We start from the raw sequence: 19,122 nt of genomic DNA, 5'->3' as shown, positions 1-19,122 counted from the left end.
GATTAATAATATAGTTCATGGGAAGCTGAGTAAACCCTTCAGAAGAAAATCAGTATAAATAAAAGTATAAGTAAAGGAGTATCTCCCTGAAGATGTGAATTTATTCTCTGCAGCATTTCTATGCCTCCTTTCTTCCTAGGGAACAAGACCAAGAGTTATGCTCTGCTGTCTTGCCTGCCTTCTAACAGACAGTGGCAACTTCTTACAGAGTGTTAAACTATGTTAGTTATTGAGCTTTTGATGTCTGAAGTCATAACTGTACAGTATCAAGGGGTTGAGGACAGGTAAAGTTTATATTGTTCCTGATAGAAAGACGGATGAAGAGACCAGTGGTATTAGGATTTTAGACATGTTTAGCCTGTTAATTTTTTACAGAACATCCAGTCCATTCTACATTTTAGAACACTGCATTGTTACTTAAGTGGTTAAACAAAAGAATTAATGAAACTTATATTCTTTTACTAGAGGCCCAGTGCACGAATTTGTGCACCAGTGGGGTCCCTTGGCCTGGCCTGCAGGATTGGGCCGAAACTAGCTCTCTGACATCCTCCAAGGGGTCCGGATTGAGAGAGGGCGCAGGCCAGGCCGAGGGACCCCACCAGTGCACGATCGGGGCCAGGGAGGGATGCTGGAGGTTGGCCAACTGGGGAGGGACCACAGGAAGGCTCCAGAGTGTGTCCAGCCTGTCTCACTCAGTCCCGATTGGCCAGACCCCAGCAGCAAGCTAATCTACCAGTCGGAGCATCTGGCCCCTGGTGGCCAGTGCACATCATAGCAACTGGTCAACCGGTTGACTGTCTGCCCCCTGGTGGTCAGTGCACATCATAGCGAGCTGTTGAGCAGCCTTAGCATATCATTAGCATATTATGCTTTGCTTGGTTGAATGGACGACCAGATACTTAGCATATTAGACTTTTATTATCTACTAGAGGCCTGGTGCATGAAATTGGTGCATGGAGGGGAGTCCCCCTCAGCCCAGCCTGCACCCTCTCCAATCCGGGACCCCTTGGGGATGTCCAACTGCCGGTTTAGGCCCGATCCCAGGGATCGGGCCCAGGGATTGGGCCTAAACAGGCAGTCGGACATCCCTCTCACAATCCGGGACCACTGGCTCTTAACTGCTCACCTGCCTGCCGGCCTGATCACCCCTAACTGCCCCCCACCCTCCGCCAGCCTGGTCGCCCCGAACTGCCCCCTCCGCCGGCCTGGTTGCCCCCGACTGCCCCCCATGCCAGCCTGGTCGCCACCAACTGCCCCCTCCCAATTGCCCCCCACCGCTGGCCTGGTTGCCCCCGACTGTCCCCCCTGCCAGCCTGGTCGCCCCACGCAGCCTGCTGCTCAGTCGTTTAGTCATCCCTCACTAACCCCCCTGATGGCCAGGTTGCCCCACGCAGCCTGCTGCTTGGTCGTTTGGTTGTCCCTCACTAACCTCCCTGCCAGCCTGGTCGCTCCACGCAGCCTGCTGCTCAGTCATTTGGTTGTCCCTCACTAACCCCCCTGCTGGCCTTGTTGCCCCACTCACCTGTTCGGTCGTCCGTTTGGTTGTTTCAGATGTGACGGCTCCTGGCTCTTTATATATATAGAAGATAATAATAAAAGTGTAATATGCTAGTTAGACCAGACGTCCTTCTGGACAACCTTCTGGATGAAAGCTGGGGCTGCGAGGAAAGCCCGGGTCCCGAGTGCTGCCGGCTGTCAGAGGGAAGCCGGTGCTGGCAGCGGGGGGAAGGAAGACCTACTCTTGCATGAATTTCGTGCATCAGGCCTCTAGTATAGGATAGGATTAGTGATGAAGGCAGGAATGGGCTGAAGGAATTTTTAGCAGTTTGGCCATTCTCTAATACTTCGTAAAGTTCTAAATGTATAATAAAAGGAAGAAATGTATAATAAAAGGATGAAATTTCAAAGATGTAATATTCAGTGTTTGTATTTTTAAATAGAAAGTTGATTGGAGAGTATGATAAAATGCATGGAAATTGGTGGGGTTTTTATTTAATAAGTGATATAAACATGAAAGCAAAGTATAGTTTCATAGATTCGTGCACTCAGGGCAGGGGGAGGGGGGGGTCCCTCAGCCTGGTCTGCGCCCTCTCCCAGTCCGGGAGCCCTCAGGGGATGTCCGCCTGCAGGGAGTGAGCCTAAGCCAGCAGTTGGACATCCTTAGTGCTGCTGCGGAGGTGGGAGAGGCTCCCGCCACCACTGCTGCACTCGCCAACCTTGAGCCCGGCTTCTGGCTGAGCGGTGCTCCCCCTGTCGGAGTGCACTGACCACCAGAGGACAGCTCGTGCATTGGGCATTTGCCCCTGGTGGTCAGTGCATGTCATAGCAACCGGGTGTTCTGCTGTTCAGTTGATTTGCATATTAGCATTTTATTATATAGGATAATTTTGGCAAAGGTAAAATGAATAAAAGTTAATGAGGATAAAATTAAAATTGAAGGCTAATACAATTTCTCAGGGAAAGGGATGAATTGGAAACTAAGCTGTCCCTTCTCCCTTTTTTGAAAAAGAGGTTAGTACAGACATGCATTAACTTTTTTCTGTTAAGGATCAAATCCCTATTTGGCATCTTAGAGAATTGTTCTGATTTGGGAGTTTCAGACCGATCTACCCCTTTGTCTTCCTCTCTACTGCTTTCCAAACTCCTCTGTTAGTATGTACACATTACTGGTCATCCTTTATGGGCTTGCTTCTTACTGTTACCCTTCCTGTGAATAGCTGATCTGTTTGTGGTGAAAGGATTTTAGTATATTCTTGGGAGCGTAAGTACTCTAAAAGGAGCATTGCCTGTTAAAGAGACTTTTGAGGGGAAAACTGGGGAAGGGGTTATTTTTTAAAAGGTGATCCTGGGGGAAAATAATTAGCCCTTATATGTAGATGCTCTTTAACAAGTTTGTATTAGAAAACAAAAAATAGTGTCGTTACAAGAAGTTACAAATAAGCTTCTTTCTGCTACAAGAAGTTTAAGCAATTAGGTCAGTGATGGCGAACCTATGACACACGTGTCAGAGGTGACACGCGAACTCATTTTTTTGGTTGATTTTTCTTTGTTAAGTGGCATTTAAATATATAAAATAAATATAAAAAATATAAATCTTTGTGTTACTATGGTTGCAAATATCAAAAAATTTCTATATGTGACACGGCACCAGAGTTAAGTTAGGGTTTTTCAAAATGCTGACACGCCGAGCTCAAAAGGTTCGCCATCACTGATTTAGGTTAAGGTGGTTCATTGTATCTGCCCAGTGATAGGTGATTGGTAAAGAGTTCAGTGTTAAGCATAGATTCACTCACTTTAAGACTTACTGACTACATCAAAGTTGAAGAAAGAAATGGATAAGGCGCCCTGCACAGGGGTTATTATTCATGAATGAAAATGTTCATATTTATATGTACTTGTTGATATAAAAATAAATAAAACAGCAATTTGGAACTTAAAATACATTGTCAAATATGAGAAAAAAACACCTGTTTACAATGTGTGAGGAGGGCTTGGGTAAGAAGTTAAAGGACAACATACTATAAATGTAATCTTGATGTCTTTTACTAGTGTTTTGTATATATACTAATGTTGGCATTTCGAATATTAAATTTTCTCATCAAAAGGAAAGATCTACTTTAAGGACCTATGCTTTATGGTTAAAACTGCTTCTTCATTTTAGATCATCTCCTGTACACATCATAGCTACTAGCAAAAGTTTACATTCCTATGCACGCCCTCCCCCCGTGTCCTCTTCTTCTAAGAGCGAGCCAGCCTTCCCTCACCACTGGAAGGAGGAAACACCAGTCAGACATGAAAGGGTGAGTTTATTCATGAGATTAAACTTTTACAAAGTTTGCACAACAGTCATAATATATTAACTTTCCCTCTCTAAAAAGTCTTTTGAAGCACATACAGATGGAATATAGTATGTCTCATTGTTCTAGTGGTCTGGGTTTGATTTTATATACAGCTCTATTAACTGTTAGGAAAGTTTATTACAAGTGGGAATATATATTTAACTAAAACTTTCAAAAACTTCAGTTTTCAAAGGTATATTTGCCCCAAGCTTAGAATGATTAAGTTACCCCCTGGTCAGAAGAGAACCTGAAATCAGCTGGAGACAGATGGTAATAAGGTACATTTAAAAATAAACAGTTTGTAATGTTTTTCTTCACAGGCAAATAGTGAGTCAGAATCTGGCATTTTCTGCATGTCCTCCCTCTCAGATGATGATGATTTGGGATGGTGCAATTCCTGGCCTTCAACTGCTTGGCACTGTTTTTTGAAAGGTAAAAAAAAAATACTTGAATTTGTTTACAGCTTACTTGTGTAGCACACTGTCACATAACTAATACTTATTTTTACTTAAACTTTAGGCACACGACTGTGCTTTCATAAGGGAAGCAATAAGGAATGGCAGGATGTTGAAGATTTTGCTAGAGCTGAAGGCTGTGATAATGAGGAAGATCTCCAAATGGGCACTCACAAGGTTAATTTAAAATTCCTAAAAAAAAAAAAAAATCTTTTAAAATGAAACATAATGTTTATTGTTGTTCTGCAGGTATATCCTCCATTTACTTTCATATTTAAATAATCTTAAATTGTAGGTAGTGGTTTTGTGACTACTTATTGTTGCTTAGCCTGATGGAGAGGCTTTAGGTTTACCTTTATAATTATGTTTTCGTAGATGGGAAAACCAAACTGGCATTAAAAATAAATAATGAGCCCTGCCCACCCAGCATGGCTCAGTGGTTGAACTTCGACCTATGAACCAGGAGGTCATCGTTCCATTCCCGGTCAGGGCACATGCGTGGGTTGTGGACTCAATCCCCATGTGGGGTGTGCAGGAGGCAGCTGATCAATGATTCTCATCATTGATGTTTCTGTCTCTCCCCCCCTCCTTTCCCTTCATCTCTGAAATTAAAAATATATATTTTACAAAAACAAATAAATGATTCCTAGCCAGTGTGACTCAGTTGGTTGGAGCGTGGTCTAGTGTACTGAAAGGTTGCAGGTTCAATTCCCAGTCAGGGCATTATGGAAGGCAATCCTATCAATCAATGTTCTCTTTCATATGTATGTTTTCTGCCCCTCCTCCCCCTAAAATCAATAAATATATCCTTGGGTGAGGATTAAAAATAAATAAATGAACAAACAAACCAAAGCTTTATCTTTGGTAATCTATGAGGTGGTTAATTCCCCTTGTGTAATTGTTTTTTTTAAAATCTATTTTATTGATTTTTTACAGAGAGGAAGGGAGAGAGATAGAGAGTTAGAAACATCGATGAGAGAGAAACATCGATCAGCTGCCTCCTGCACATCTACTGGGGATATGCCCGCAACCCAGGTACATGCCCTTGACTGGAATCGAACCTGGGACCTTTCAGTCCGCAGGCCAACGCTCTATCCACTGAGCCAAACCGGTTTCGGCCCCTTGTGTAATTAAAAGTTGATTATATTGTTACTTTTTATTGTAAATTTTTTTTTTTTTTTTTTTTAATATATATTTTATTGATTTTTTTTACAGAGAGGAAGGGAGAGAGATAGAGAGTTAGAAACATCGATGAGAGAGAAACATCGATCAGCTGCCTCCTGCACATCTACTGGGGATATGCCCGCAACCCAGGTACATGCCCTTGACTGGAATCGAACCTGGGACCTTTCAGTCCGCAGGCCAACGCTCTATCCACTGAGCCAAACCGGTTTCGGCCCCTTGTGTAATTAAAAGTTGATTATATTGTTACTTTTTAAATGACTTCATAAAAACACTGCCATTTTCTTTATTTTTTTTCTAGTTTTCAATTATATTTTATTGAATTATAGTGTATATACCATAGCATTCACCATTTTAAAGTGTATAGTGTACAGTTCAATGCTTTTTAGTATACTACAAGAATGTGCAACCATCACAGGTATCTAATTCCAAAATATTTTCATCACCTCAAAAAGAAAAGTGTAAAAGATCATTCCCTATTCCTCCCCTTTCCCTAGACTCTGGCAATCACAAATCTGTTTTCAGTACCTATGGATTTGTCTTTATTGGATATTCCCTGTAAATGAAATCACACAATATATTACCTCCTGTGACTGGCTTCTTTCACTTAGTATAATGTTTTCAAGGTTTGTCTATGAGGTATATAAGAACTGTGTTCTTTTTATGACTGAATAATCTATATGGATGTATTGGACTTACTTATTCATTCATCAGTTAAAAAACATTTGGGTTTGTCACTCTTTGGCTATTAAGGAGAAATGCTGCTGTGAACCTTCCTGTACAAACTTGTGAATGAACATGTTTTCATTTCTATGGTTATATACTTATATATATAAGGAGTGCGATTACTAGGTCATATGGTAACTCCATGTTTTAACATTTTGAGGAACTTACATTTATATCACTAATATATGAAAGTTCTATCTCTGCATCCTCATCTACTACAGTTACCTCCTGTTTCACTCAAAAGCCGTCTTAGTGTGCATAAAGTGGTATTTCTCCTTGTTTGATTTGCATTTCCCTAATGACTAATGATGGTGAGCATATTCCCATGTTCTTTTTTTTTAAGCAATCTTTTTTTTTTTTAATATATTTTATTGATTTTTTACAGAGAGGAAGGCAGAGGGATAGAGAGTTAGAAACATCGATGAGAGAGAAACATCAATCAGCTGCCTCCTGCACACCCCCGACTGGGGATGTGCCCGCAACCAAGGTACCTACCCTTGACTGGAATCGAACCTGGGACCTTTCAGTCCACAGGCCGACCCTCTATCCACTGAGCCAAACCAGTCAGGGCATATTCCCATGTTCTTATTGGTCATTTGTGTATCATCTTAGAGGAACTCTATTCAAATAATTTCTCCATTTTCAGTTGGGTTGTCTTTACTGATTTGTAAGTGTCCTTCAGATGTCCTGGGAAGTATACCTTATCAGATTGGAGACTTGCAAATATTTCTCCCATTTTTGGGTTGTTATTTTCACTTTTATTTTGATGAAGTGTAATTTAGTTGTTTCTTTGGTTACTTGTGCTTTAGGTGTCATACATAGGACACCGTTGCCTAATTCAAGGTCATGAAGATACACACCTGTGTTTTCTCCTAAGAGTTTTTATAGCTGTAGATCTGACATTTAGGTTTTTGATCCATTTTGATAATATATGTATACTAGAGGCCCAGTGCATGAAATTCGTGCATGGGATGGGGGGATCCCTCAGCCTGGCCTGCACCCTCTTCAATTCAGGACCCCTCAGGGGATGCGGGATCGGGCCTAAACTGGCAGTCATACATTCATCTCACAATCCAGGACCACTGGTTCCTAACCACTTGCCTGCCTGCCTGCCTGATCGCCCCAACCCCCTCTGCCTGCTGACCTGATCGCCCCTAACTGCCTCTGTCTGCCGGCCTGATCGCTCCCTAACTGCTCCCCTGCCAGCCTGATTGCCCCTAACTGCCCTCCCCTGCCGGCCTGATCACCCCCTAACTGCTCTCCCTTGCTGGCCTGATGCCCCTAACCATCTCTGCCTTGGCCCCTGCCACTGTGGCTTTGTCCAGAAGATGTCTGGTCTAATTAGCATATTACCCTTTTATTATATAGAAGATGGTGTTTGGTATGGTCAAAAATCATTCCTTTCTTTTTTTTTTTTTTTTTTTTGCATGTAGATATATGGATGGGATGTCCCAGCATAATATGTTGAAAAGACATTTTTTATCAAAATTTTTTGTCACCTAGTTGAAAATAAAAAACATTGGCATTTTCTAAGTTGATAAGTAAAACAATAGGATAAATATTGGTTGACACCTTTGTCTTTGAAACCTTTAATTTCTCCATCTCTAATGTAGGTAGAAAAATTGGGCATGTGAATGAAGTGCTTCTTTACAATTCCTGTTATCCCCTGATGTTGAGTTTCTTAGAAAATTAGTCCCTACACGGCTGCCTTCAGTTCTCCCCTCTTCATTGTAGTGGTTTGCCATAGTTTGACTTTGGCCTATACCACTCTCCTACAGTTTCAAAGGTTATTAGCTTGATTCTGATTACTAGAAAGGCTTTTACTTGCTCTGTTTAACATCTCTGCAACATCTGACAGAGGGGATGAGTTCCTAACATTGTTTTGATTTGTGTAGCACGGCAGTGCCCTGATTTTTGCGTGGTGGTTTGTGTGCCCATAATGTTGAATGTAAGCAAGTTTCTGCTCCTTTTCACTCTCTTAACCAATTCTTCTTTGCTGATAATGTCAGCATCACCTCCTTGTGGCCTGTGGAAAGCACTGTGGACTTGGAGTCAGGAAACCTGGGCTCCCTTTCCAGTTCTTCCAGTAACTACTTTTGTGACTGACCTGGGGCAAATAATTAACCCTAGTAGCTTTCGCTTCCTGATCTGTTAAATGGGGTTGGATTTGTTTTAAAGTCTCGTAGCCCCAAGAATTAGAAGATTCTGTAATTCAGTTATTTGCAAATATATGTCTGTAGCCTTTACTTGTATGTTTCCAACTGCATGTTAGACCTATTTGTACATGAATATCAATCAGTTATTCAAACTCGGCTTATTAGTATAATCAAATCTGGATTCACCTTTTTTAATTCTCCTTCCTGGCTTACTTTCAACTCTGTTCTTTTAAAGGTATTGTTATCCCTGATTACCAGATTCAAAACCAGGATGTTGGCTATTCCCTTTCCTCCCTTCATATTTAGTTATCAGTTTTATTTCCTTAAAGATTTTTACAGTCATCCTTCTCTCCCATTCTTTGTTTTGTTTTTTGTTTTTAAATATATTTTTATTGAGTTCAGAGAGGAAAGGAGAGAGAGGTAGAAACATCAATGATGAGAGAATCACTGATCAGCTGCTTCTTGCACGCCTCCCCGACTGGGGATTGAGCCCGCAACCCAGGCATGTGCCCTTGACCGGAATCGAATCTGGGACCCTTCAGTCCATAGGTCCACACTCGATCCGCTGAGCCAGACCAGCTGAGCCCATTCTTTACTTTGTTCATGCACTAGATGTAATAACAATTGGATATTCTAGCTAGGTGTTGGCATGTCTTTCTCTTTTGTTTTTCTGTGAATTTAAGGGTAAGGATTATGTATTGTTGATTATATTTTTTTCAGAGCCTAGTACGAGGCATGTACTAAATGCTCAATAAATATTTGTTGAATTTAAATTTAGCCTGGTTCTACCACCACTATACTTGTCAATTCAAGACTGATGGGCTTCTCTCATTATATTTTGAAATAAATTGAATATTAGAGGTAACTTTCTGAAGTCATTTATCATCTTAAAATGAACAATCATATTAATAAAAATACTTTTATTGACTTCCCAATACCCTCTCAAAGGAAAGTTGGAGCACTTTGCCTGTCTCTAAGGCCCTTTACTTACTAAGTGGTTCAGCCTCTCCTTTTCAGTACTTGTCCCAACTTTGAATTCATCTTGTATTTTTAGCAAATACTCAGCACTACCCAAAGCACTTGTTTATTGTAACTATTCCTGGTGTAAGGCATGTTCTTCTACTTTTCTAAATTTCTTTCTTGTAAATCGCAGTTCAAAGGGAAATTGAAAGCCTCCCTGATCTTGCTCTCTCTTTTAATTAAACTGTATTAGCATTATTTATACTTGAACTAAAATGCTTATTCCAGTCTGCCTTATGTTGTAGTGATTTATATATGTGCCTTTTATTCACTACTGGGTCGAAAGCTCAATAAAGACAGGGATCCTTTTTGTTTGTTTTTACCTTTTCTACAAAGTCTTAACTGTAGTAGGAACTTCACTATGTGTTAAATTGAATGTTGCCAATTCACTTAATATATGCGTGTATTTTCAGGGCTATGGTTCCGATGGCCTGAAGCTGTTATCACATGAAGAAAGTGTATCATTTGGCGAGTCTGTACTGAAGTTGACTTTTGATCCTGGTACAGTAGAAGATGGTTTACTAACTGTAGAGTGTAAGCTGGACCACCCTTTCTATGTTAAAAATAAAGGTAGGGCTTCAATTTGAATTTGTAGTAACTTTTAAAAGGAATCTTAAATCTATAATATGTCTTGTGGCATAATTCTTTGGTGGTTAAGAAAAAGAATTTGAAGGGAAAATTTAAAACTACATAAAACTATCTTAGGAAATGCCTTATGATGCTTAAATGTCTTAGTGATAGTCAGACTGAGCTCTACTTTCTGTGGCTATCAAAAACTTCGATTCATGTAACGTGAATATCTTGGTATATAGTTTGGGGTATGGAGTATTTTAATAATTGCATTTTGGTTTAGGCTTACCAAATACACTGTATACCCAAAGCACTTCAGAGCCTTATTGCAATACCACCATGTTACACATAATAATACCTCAAGAGTATTTCATGGTCTCACTTATCTGCATTTATGCTGATTGACAGAACCTATTAATAAAATGCTAAATTAAACTACATTTTGGAGTGTTTGTTCATTGCTTAAATACTTGTAGTTGGCTTTATGGCAAATAATACATGACTTGTATTTGAAAAATCTTGACTTAAATTTTTAAGACTCAGAAATGATATGTCTATCTTATAATAAATAATTTGGGTGCTTTTTGTCAATCCCCATCCTTGATGCAGCTATTGTTTGATTTAACTTTAGGTTGGTCATCGTTTTATCCAAGTTTGACTGTGGTACAGCATGGCATTCCATGTTGTGAAATTCATATTGGTGATGTATGTCTACCTCCTGGACACCCCGATGCCATTAATTTTGATGATTCAGGTGTTTTTGATACATTTAAAAGGTAATACTGCACTAATTATCTTTTTTCTGTTAAAAGTTTTCCCTAAACCTCCCTAATGATTGCTAATTCAAATATTTAAGAGGTTAAACCTTTAAAGCTTTCAGAATTTTAAAAGAACTTTTAAAAGGACAAGTGTCCAATCTCACAGGAGGTATCCAGAGAAAGTTTGTATGTAGATAGATATCTGGGATTTTAAGACTCATTCTTCCTTTAACCTAATTATCAAATCTAGAGGCATTAGGTAGAGAATTCTCAAGAGTTTCTGTCTACTATCTTACAGATTTTATTTCACTCAATTTAATATAATTAAATATAAGGTAAATATATTTGTTTATCAAAAGAATAAGGAAGCCCTAGCTTATTTGGCTTCAGTGAATAGAGCATTGGCCTACGGACTGAAATGTCCTGGGTTTGATTCTGGTCAAGGGCACCCAGTGCAGGAGGCAGCTGAGCTGATCACTGATTCTCTTTCATCATTGATGTTTCTCTCTCTCCCTCTCCCTTCCTCTCTGAAATCAATAAAATATATTTAAAAGAAAAAAAAAGAATTAGTAAGACTATTTTAAAAAGCGCAGACCATATGCTCAATAACATCTGTAAGATTGGAATCTAAATGCCATTTGATTACATCCTTCATATACACTCTTTGAAAAACTAAAAAATGAGACAATACTTTAAGGTCTGATACTCTAATTATTTTTAACATGTAAATTAATGATAACTCTTATGTTTTGGTGAGAGTGTAAATAAAATTTTGGAAGATAAGTTGGCTTTGTTTTACAACACTGAGTATCAGTAATCCTATTTCTCTGTATACCCTAGAGAAATAAACTCTTGTATACATGTGCTAGGAGTTGTATAAAGTTCATAGATGCATTACTCATGATAGCAAAACTTGGAAACAATAACAATATTCATTGGCTGGGGAGTAAATATATAAATTGTGATATAATCGTACAATGGAATTCTTTGTCAGTGGAATATTAATGAACCTTAACTATATATTTTAAAACATGGATCAGTTTTAGAAATAATGTTAAGTAAAAATTAGTCTCAGAAATATACAGTATGGTTCTATTTTTTTATGGTATCAGATGTTCTTCGAAAATATATGTAGCCCTAACCTTTTCTCAGTGATTAGAGGATCTGCCCTTGGACTGAGGGGTCACAGGCTTGATTCCAGTCAAGGGCATGTTACCCCAGCAGGCTTGATCCCTGGCCCGGGTCTGGGTGCATGTGGGAGGCAACCAATTGATGTGTCTCTCTCACATGGATGTTTCTCTCTCTCTCTCTGTCTCTCTCCCTCCCTTCCACTGTGTCTAATAATCAGTGGGGAAAGAAAGAAGAAAATACATGTATTAAAATTATAAATGTAATTACGTTTAAATTATACTAGAGGCCCAGTGCACGAATTTCGTGCACTGGGGGAGGGGGGTGGAGTCCCCTCAGTCCAGCGTGCGCCCTCTTGTAGTTCAGGACCCATCAGGGGATGTCCGCCAGCTGGCTTAGGCCTGCTCTCCGCGCAGCCTGGGACCCCTCGCTCCTTACTGCTCACCTGTTCGCTGCGCTCGCCAGCTGTGAACCTGGCTTCTGGCTGAGCAGCACTCCTCCTGTGGGAGTGCACTGACCACCAGGGGGCAGCTCCTGCATTGAGCGTCTGCCCCTTGGTGGTCAGTGTGCATCGTAGTGACTGGTTGTTCTGGTCGTTCTGCCATAACGGTCACTTATGCTTTTATTATATAAACTAGAGGCCCGTTGCATGAAATTCGTGCACTTGGGGGCAGTCCCTCAGTCCGGCCTGTGCCCTCTCACCCTTGGGGAGCGGGCCTAAGCCAGCAGTTGGACATCCTTAGCACTGCCGCAGGGGCGGGAGAGGCTCCCCACCACTGCTGCTGTGCTCGCCAGTGAGCCCGGCTTCTGGCTGAGCAGCACTCCCCCTGTGGGAGCGCACTGACCACCATGGGGCAGTCCTGCATTGAGCGCCTGCCTCCTGGTGGTCAGTGCATGTCATAGCGACCGGTCATTCTGCTGTTCAGTCGATTTGCATACTATTCTTTTACTACGCAGGAGGATAATATTTATATAGTATATGTAATACGTATACAATTATGCTGGAGGTCTTCAAGACCACCCCTGGACTTGATGAGTCAATAGGACTCACGGGATTCAGCATATAGTCATACAGCTCTGATTTCTTACAGTGAAAGGATACAAAGCAAAATTGGGAAAAATGGAAGGCGTGGGGTGAAATCTGGGAGAAGCTAGGCTCCCAGGAGTCGTCCCCCAGTGGACTCGCACAAGACATGCTTATTTCTGTCAGCAGTGAGTTGTGACATGCATGAAATGTTATCTGCCAAGGAATCTTGTTAGACACTTAGCATGGTTTTTTGTTTGCTTGTTTTTGTTTGGATGTTTTTTCCATTGATTTTAGAGAGAGTGGAAGAGCGAGAGGGGAGAGAGAGAGAAACAGAAACATTGATGTGAGATGTGACAGACATTGATTGGTTGCCTCCCGCCTGTGCCCCGACCAGGCCAGAGAGCAAACTTTTAACCCAGGAATGTGCCCCTGACTGGAAATCAAACCCTCAACCCTTCAGTGCATGGGCCGACACTCTAACCACTTAGCAACACTGTCCTCGGCATCAGGTATTTTTTGTTGTTTTTTCAGAGAGGAAGGGAGAGGGAGAGAAAAAGAGAAACATCAGTGATGAGAGAGACTCGTTGATTGGCTGCTTTCTGCATGCTCCACACTGAGCATCGGGCATGTGCCCTTGAATTGAGCCCAGAACCCTCAGTCCACAGGCTGACACTCTGTCCACTGAGCCACACCAGCTGGGGCTATTTGGGAGCTGATAGTGTAAGCTGCCTTAGGCTGGCACATACTGAATTTTCAAACTTCCAAAAGGGAAGCAGGTGTTTGGGGTGAACCATATTGTTTGTGCACACAGTTTAGACACAGTGAGCCACTCCTCTCAGTTGTGGGAATGATGGGATCCTTCCCGAAATCCAAGTTAATCAAGGGCCAACCTTCTAAGTAAATCTTTGAAAGGATATCAATTAGGCCTGCTATTTTAAGTCTTTCTGCAAAACAAAATATTATGTATTATTATATAATATTATCTATAATAATAAAAGCGTAATATGCTAATTAGACCAGACAGCCGAACGACCTTCTGGACATCATTCTGGACGTCCTTTTGGATGAAGCCTTGGTGGCGGGGGCGGAGGCAGAGGCAGTTAGGGGCGATGACGTAGGTAGACGAGTGGTTAGGGTGATCAGGCAGGCAGACGAGCGGTTAGGGGCGATCAGGCAGGCAGGCGAGCCGTTAGGGGCGATCAGGCAGGCAGGCGAGCGGTTAGGAGCCAGCGGTCTCGGATTGCAAGAGGGATGTCTGACTGCCAGTTTAGGCCTGATCCCACAGGGCCTAAACCAGCAGTCGGATATCCCTGAGGGATCCTGGATTTCTGGATTGCAAGAGGGTGCAGGCCAGGCTGAGGGACCCCTCCCCCACTGCAGGAATTTCATGCACCAGGCCTCTAGTATATATATAGTAATTATATATGTTAACATTAACATAATTACTGCTGTTATAGTATTTTTTGTTCATATAAATGAATAATGCACTGTTTTTACAATAAAGTTATCAAAAAGAGAATGATAACCCATAGTTTTATCCCTGGAAGGTGGCAAATGTGGAACTTGGATGATATTAGAAATACTTTATTTCTTAATTGGTTTTGCATTCTTATTTGTATGCTTCATAACTTATGTGTCAAATATTGCATAGTGCAAGACTTCATTTTTTAAAGCAAAAAGGGACATTTGGCTACCTAATTTGTTTTTCCAGGATGGTAAGTTCTTACCGCTTGGTCCCGCAGAGTAGCAGTCAGACATTAGTCTTATTTTTCTCTGGAATGACAGCAACACCCCTGTTTTCCCACCCTAGAAAGCAGTTTGATCTAGGACAGTGGTTCTCAACCTTGGCTGCACATTAGAATCAGCTGGGAATCTTTTTAAAATCCTGATTTCTGGGCCGCATCCTCCGGAAATTCTGTTTCTTTGTTATGGGGTGGGGCCACAACATTAGTAACAAAGAAACAGAATTTCCGGAGGATGAGGCCCAGAAATCAGGATTTTAAAAAGATTCCCAGCTGATTCTAATGTGCAGCCAAGGTTGAGAACCACTGATTTGGAGAAAACATGAAAAAGTTGAGAAGTATGAACTTGACTAAATTTTCATTGTGGATTGGATTGACTTTTGGTGGGCGGGTTTGGGGATGGGTGTTAAAGGAGATGTTGCCTGGTACAAGGAAGGCAAGAAGGGAAAGGCAGAAAGGAGAAACAGTCTGCAAGGAAGCCCTGAGTCATGCTGTTCAGGGAAGGCATTTGAGTAGATAAGGAACAGAAGTCAGCAATAAGTTGATAAGTTCTTAAACACAATTGTGTGAAAGGAAGTTTGTAAGTGAGAGCATGATTTGAAGAAGTCCATTCGAGACATTGAGAATTGAGGCCAATCTTCTAGGCATCAGGCAGGTTTAAAACAATCCCTGTGAAGTTGACATTTCTGCTCAAGTAATATGATTTAACAAGCACTATGCATATGTTAGCTTATTTAATTTTCACTACCCTGTTAGATTATATTCTCATTTTACAGAGAGAGAACTAAAGCTGAGAGAGGGAAAAAGAATATTCCCCCCAAAATAGCCAGTTAATATCAGAACTAGGATTCAAGTCAGTAACTTAAAAAGATTCCAGGCTTAGTGTGCAATAATGGATGCCCCAGTGAGTAGCTATTAAGTTGTTAGGAGATGTTATAATATAGGGTGGCTTTGGGGGAAGATTGATGTGTGAGTAAACAAATGACACAGACTACTATGCATTTTAAAGTTCTTTTAGCTGCATTTAACTACCGTTACCAAACATTTTTGTAGTAGTCTTTAGACCTTGTATTTGCTTTCCACTCTTTAATTTTCTAATTTTAGGCTTCTAGAGGCCAAGAAATTCAATTATAAAATTTGTCAAAAAGTGAATTCTAGCCCGGCTGGTGTTGCTCAGTGGTTGAGCATCTACCCATGAATCAAAAGATCACCAGTTTGATTCCCGGTCAGGACACATACCTGTTTTTTGTGCTCTATCCCTAGTAGGGGGCCTGTAGGAGGCAGCTTATTGATGTTCTCTCTCTCTCCCTTCCTCAAAAAAAAAAAAAAGTCAATAAAAAATATTTTTTTAAAAAAAGTGAATCTAAAGTGAGAATAAATGGGTGTCTGGGATCTGGGAGAGACTACCTATGAATAAAGTATGTGGAGTCAGTTTTCATTTTATAAGTAACCACCAATGGTGAAGTTGTTAGTGCTGGTGACATAGGGGGGGAATACATTGAAATTTCCAATTAGATGTTAAAGATTGTTAATTCGAATTAAAACCATTGTTTTATTTTTTTAGCTATGACTTCACACCTATGGATTCTTCTGCAGTCTATGTGCTAAGTAGTATGGCTCGCCAACGTCGTGCGTCTCTGTCATGTGGAGGATCTGGAGGTCAAGACTTTGCAAGATCTGGATTCAGTAAAAACTGTGGCTCACCTGGATCATCACAGCTCTCTTCCAATTCTTTGTATGCTAAAGCTGTCAAAAATCACAGCTCAGGGACTGTGAGTGCCACCTCTCCTAACAAGTGCAAAAGACCAATGAATGCCTTCATGCTTTTTGCCAAAAAATACAGAGTTGAATATACTCAGATGTATCCAGGGAAAGATAACAGGTAAAAATAGTGATGATTCTAATAATTAACACTTAAATGTAGTTCACAAGCACTAGTGCAGTTAAACTTATTCCTAAATAGCTTTTATTACTGGATTCTTTGTTTTCTTAGGTTGACTTCAAAGTAAAAAGTTTTAGTGGAATTTTTAGGGTTATAATCCTACTAGAGTCCCGGTGCACAAAATTTGTGCACTCAGGGGTGGGGGTGGGGAGGGTCCCTCAACCTGGCCTGTGCCTTCTTGCAGTCCAGGAGACCTCAGGGGATGTGCAACTGATGGCTGCAGGCCTAAGCTGTCAGTCGGACATCCTTAGTGCTGCCGTGGAGGTGGGAGAGGCTCCTGCCACCACGAGACAGGCTCCTGCATTGAACATCTGCCTCCTGGTGGTCAGTGCACGTCACAGCGACTGGTCGTTCCACTGTTTGGCCAAATTGCATATTGGCCTTTTATGTAGGATATAATAAAAGGCCAATATGCAAATTGTCCCCTTGACTGGGTGTTTGACAGGGAGTTCGATCAAGAGTTTGATTGGGGGTGGGGCTGGCCTGCCAACTGCCTGCGGCCCTTCCCCCCAATTGGGGCAGGCCGGCTGGACCCCACCCATGCACAAATTCGTGCACCGGGCCTCTAGTTATTTTATAATACCTAGGCATTATAAATTTTATACATAATGCCTAGGTATTAGACACTAAGTGGTGAGGACCTGCCATCTAAAATAGTAGTAAATATAATTCATCTGTTAAAGGACTCAGGTCTAACAACTGACAATTCCGTCTTTATTGAAAAGCAATTGTGTCATAGTATGGAATGTGCAGGAATTGGCAATTTGTAATAACTGCCAGATTTGTCAAAAGTAAACCTTGAAGTGTCCTCAGTAGAGCCCTGGGATAAAAATTAACTTGTCCTTCCTATTCTGTTTGCTGTACACGTACCTCATCTCTTAGAATCCTCTCCAGCTCACTCCCTCTCAAACCAGCCAAGTTCTCCACAGATGAAAATATCTTCTTTCATCTTCCTAGTTTCCTGACAATCAAAACTACCATTTACTTTACCCATGATATCATGAGAAGTCAAATGATTATCCACATCAAATAATCAGGGTTGAATGTTTCATGAGCTTTAATTTTTATATTTATGTATATACTAGAGACCCAGTGCCCAACATTCATGCACTTGGGGAAGGGGGGGGGGGGGTCTCTCAACCGGCCTGCGCCCTCTCGCAGCCCGGGACCCCTCAGTGGACATCCCCCAAGGGGTCCTTAGTGCTGCCGCGGAGGGAGGAGAGGCTCCCGCCACTGCCGCTGTGCTCCCCAGCTGTGAACCCGGCTTCTGGCTGAGCGGTGCTCCCGCTGTGGGAGCACACTGACCACCAGGGGGCAGCTCCTGTGTTGAGCATCTGCCCCCCTGGTGGTCAGTGTGCGTCATAGTGACCAGTCGTTCCGCCGTTCAGTCTATTTGCATATTAGCCTTTTATTATATGGGATTTGAGATGTAATTGATATCTATATATATAAAAGCCCATAGACTGAAACAGCAGAACAATTGGTGGCTATGACGTGCACCGCAGCAGCCAACCAGCCTGGTCGCTCAGATGGGCCCCCAACACCCCGATTGGAGGCAGGGCCTGCCGGCCAACCACTCATGGGTGGCCCCCCCCCCCCCCCTGCCGACCTGGCCCAATGGGTCCCCATCTGGTGGGCCAGCCAGACCCCACCCCTGCGCGGATTTGTGCACTGGGCCTTTAGTACCATTATATTAGTTTGAGGTGTATAAATGATTCAATCTCTCTCTCTCTCTCTCTCTCTCTATATATATATATATATATATACACAGAGTGTGTATATACGTGTGTGTGTGTGTGTGTGTGTGTGTGTGTATCCTAAGCGACCATTACAATGGTTGACCGGTCACTATGATGCACACTGACCACCAGGGGGCAGACGGTCAGTGCGCTCCCACAGCCAACCACCTGTGGCCAGCCAACCTCCCACAGTCCCTCCCCTTGGCCTGCCAGCTCCAATGGGACCCAATGGCTGGCCAGGCCGAGGGACCCAACCCATGCATGAATTCATGCACCAGGCCTCTAATAATTGTATATATTGCAAAATGATCACCACAATAAGCCTAGTTAACTAACATCCATCACCACACTAATTTTTTTTTTCTTGTAATGAAAATTTTTAAGAACCACTCTCTTTTTTTTTTTTTTTTAAATATATTTTATTGATTTTTTACAGAGAGGAAGGGAGAGAGATAGAGAGCTAGAAACATCAATGAGAGAGAAACATCGATCAGCTGCCTCCTGCACACCCTCTACTGGGGATGTGCCCGCAACCCAGGTACATGCCCTTGACCGGAATCGAACCTGGGACCTTTCAGTCCACAGGCCGACGCTCTATCCACTGAGCCAAACCGGTTTCGGCAAGAACCACTCTCTTAGCAACTTTCAAATAAGCAATACAGTACTGTAAGTCACTCTGTTGTACATTGCATCCCCAGGACTTATAACTGTGGAAGTTTGTACCCTTGGACCATCTTTACCTGTTTTGTCCCCCAAATCTAGTAACCACCAGTCTGTTTTCATGAACTTAATTTTAAAAGAGAAGTTTCCTGTATCAGATGCATCTCTGATTTAAGAA

General features: G+C 41.8%; 1 protein-coding gene across 5 annotated transcripts in view; it reads left to right on the top strand.

The window, feature by feature from the left end:
* Window positions 1–19,122, top strand: part of HBP1 (HMG-box transcription factor 1) — a 33,979-nt gene that overhangs the window by 12,214 nt on the left and 2,643 nt on the right. For 4 of the 5 annotated variants that reach the window (XM_036327531.1, XM_036327528.1, XM_036327532.1 and 1 more), the window contains 6 exons: window positions 3,662–3,800; window positions 4,160–4,271; window positions 4,359–4,471; window positions 9,792–9,948; window positions 10,580–10,724; window positions 16,168–16,485. In XM_036327531.1, coding sequence (XP_036183424.1) covers window positions 3,662–3,800; window positions 4,160–4,271; window positions 4,359–4,471; window positions 9,792–9,948; window positions 10,580–10,724; window positions 16,168–16,485 — 984 coding nt within the window. The remainder of the gene's footprint in view (window positions 1–3,661; window positions 3,801–4,159; window positions 4,272–4,358; window positions 4,472–9,791; window positions 9,949–10,579; window positions 10,725–16,167; window positions 16,486–19,122) is intronic. The other variant, XM_036327530.1, reaches the window with a different exon arrangement.

This window comes from Myotis myotis, unplaced genomic scaffold, assembly GCF_014108235.1.
Source record: "Myotis myotis isolate mMyoMyo1 unplaced genomic scaffold, mMyoMyo1.p scaffold_m19_p_11, whole genome shotgun sequence".
In the NCBI taxonomy this organism is placed as follows: domain Eukaryota; kingdom Metazoa; phylum Chordata; class Mammalia; order Chiroptera; family Vespertilionidae; genus Myotis; species Myotis myotis.
The sequence above is the reverse complement of the archived record's forward strand: the minus strand, read 5'-3'. Positions and strand labels throughout refer to the sequence as shown.